Genomic DNA, 1,054 nt, shown 5'->3' on the forward strand with positions numbered 1-1,054 from the left:
TGCGATCAAAAGATCTTGGTGACACAATCACCAAAGACAACAATTCCAGTGACAAAGACAAGTATAGAGCTATCTACATGATACGCCACCATCTCCAAGAGAACTTGAAAACTCAGTACATGACCATGGAAAATCCATATGACCTTTGGATCGCTTTACAGCGAAGATATGACCACCAGAAAACGGTGTTGCTTCCAAAGGCTCAATATGATTGGAAACACATAAGGTTCTTGGACTACAAATCAGTAGACAAGTACAACTCAGTCCTGTTCAGAATTGTGTTCTTGTTAAGGTTATGTGGTGAAAAAGTAACCGAAGAAGAGATGCTTAATAAAACTCTCTCCACGTTTCCTCAAACCAACATGGTATTGCAACAGCAGTACAGAGAGAGGAATTTCGCCACATATACTGAGTTGATAGAATGTCTCTTGTTGGCTGAAGCTAACAACGAACTGTTATTGAAAAACAGTGAGATGAGACCTCCTGGTACAGCTCCATTACCCGACATCTCTAAGCTGGCTATAGAGCCAAAGAAAGAGAGTAACCTTGTCCAACACAATGACCATCCCGGTCCAAACCGTGGAAGAAGTCAAGGACGAGGTCGTGGTTCTTTTAAAGCACACGGGCGAGGACGTGGTCGCGGTACCACACCCGGCTTTAGCCGTGGTCGTGGCCGAGGCCGTAGTGTGTCTTTTAAACCACAGATCAAAGCTGATCGATGCCACATATGTGGTATGGGTAATCATTGGGGAAAGAATTGCCAAACTCCTAAGCATTTGTGTGAGCTTTACATGGAGAGCTTAAAAAGAAACCCGGAAGCTAACATGGTTCGAGACCCGGGATATGATGATGATGATGATGACTTGGAAGAGGATCACCAGCACGAGTCAGACAAAGTTGATCACATGGAATTTGAAACTTTAGACATACTGAAATAAGGAATTAAAATTTCATATCATTTTTTTTATTGTTTTTCCCTGGATTTGGTGTTCTTTAAGATTGTTTATCAGTGTTTGGCTTTGGATTTAACTTTATCCTTATGAATGAATAATTT

The 1,054-nt window shown here is 41.5% G+C and overlaps 1 protein-coding gene across 1 annotated transcript; it reads left to right on the forward strand.

Annotated features, from left to right (window-relative positions):
- The first annotated feature begins 77 nt into the window (after window positions 1-77).
- On the forward strand, window positions 78-938 carry LOC106333960. The gene has a single exon (XM_013772344.1). It carries the CDS (start codon window positions 78-80, stop codon window positions 936-938), a length of 861 nt encoding a protein of 286 aa, XP_013627798.1.
- The last annotated feature ends 116 nt before the right edge of the window (window positions 939-1,054 follow it).

Source organism: Brassica oleracea, chromosome C1 (assembly GCF_000695525.1).
Source record: "Brassica oleracea var. oleracea cultivar TO1000 chromosome C1, BOL, whole genome shotgun sequence".
NCBI classification, from domain to species: Eukaryota; Viridiplantae; Streptophyta; class Magnoliopsida; order Brassicales; family Brassicaceae; genus Brassica; species Brassica oleracea.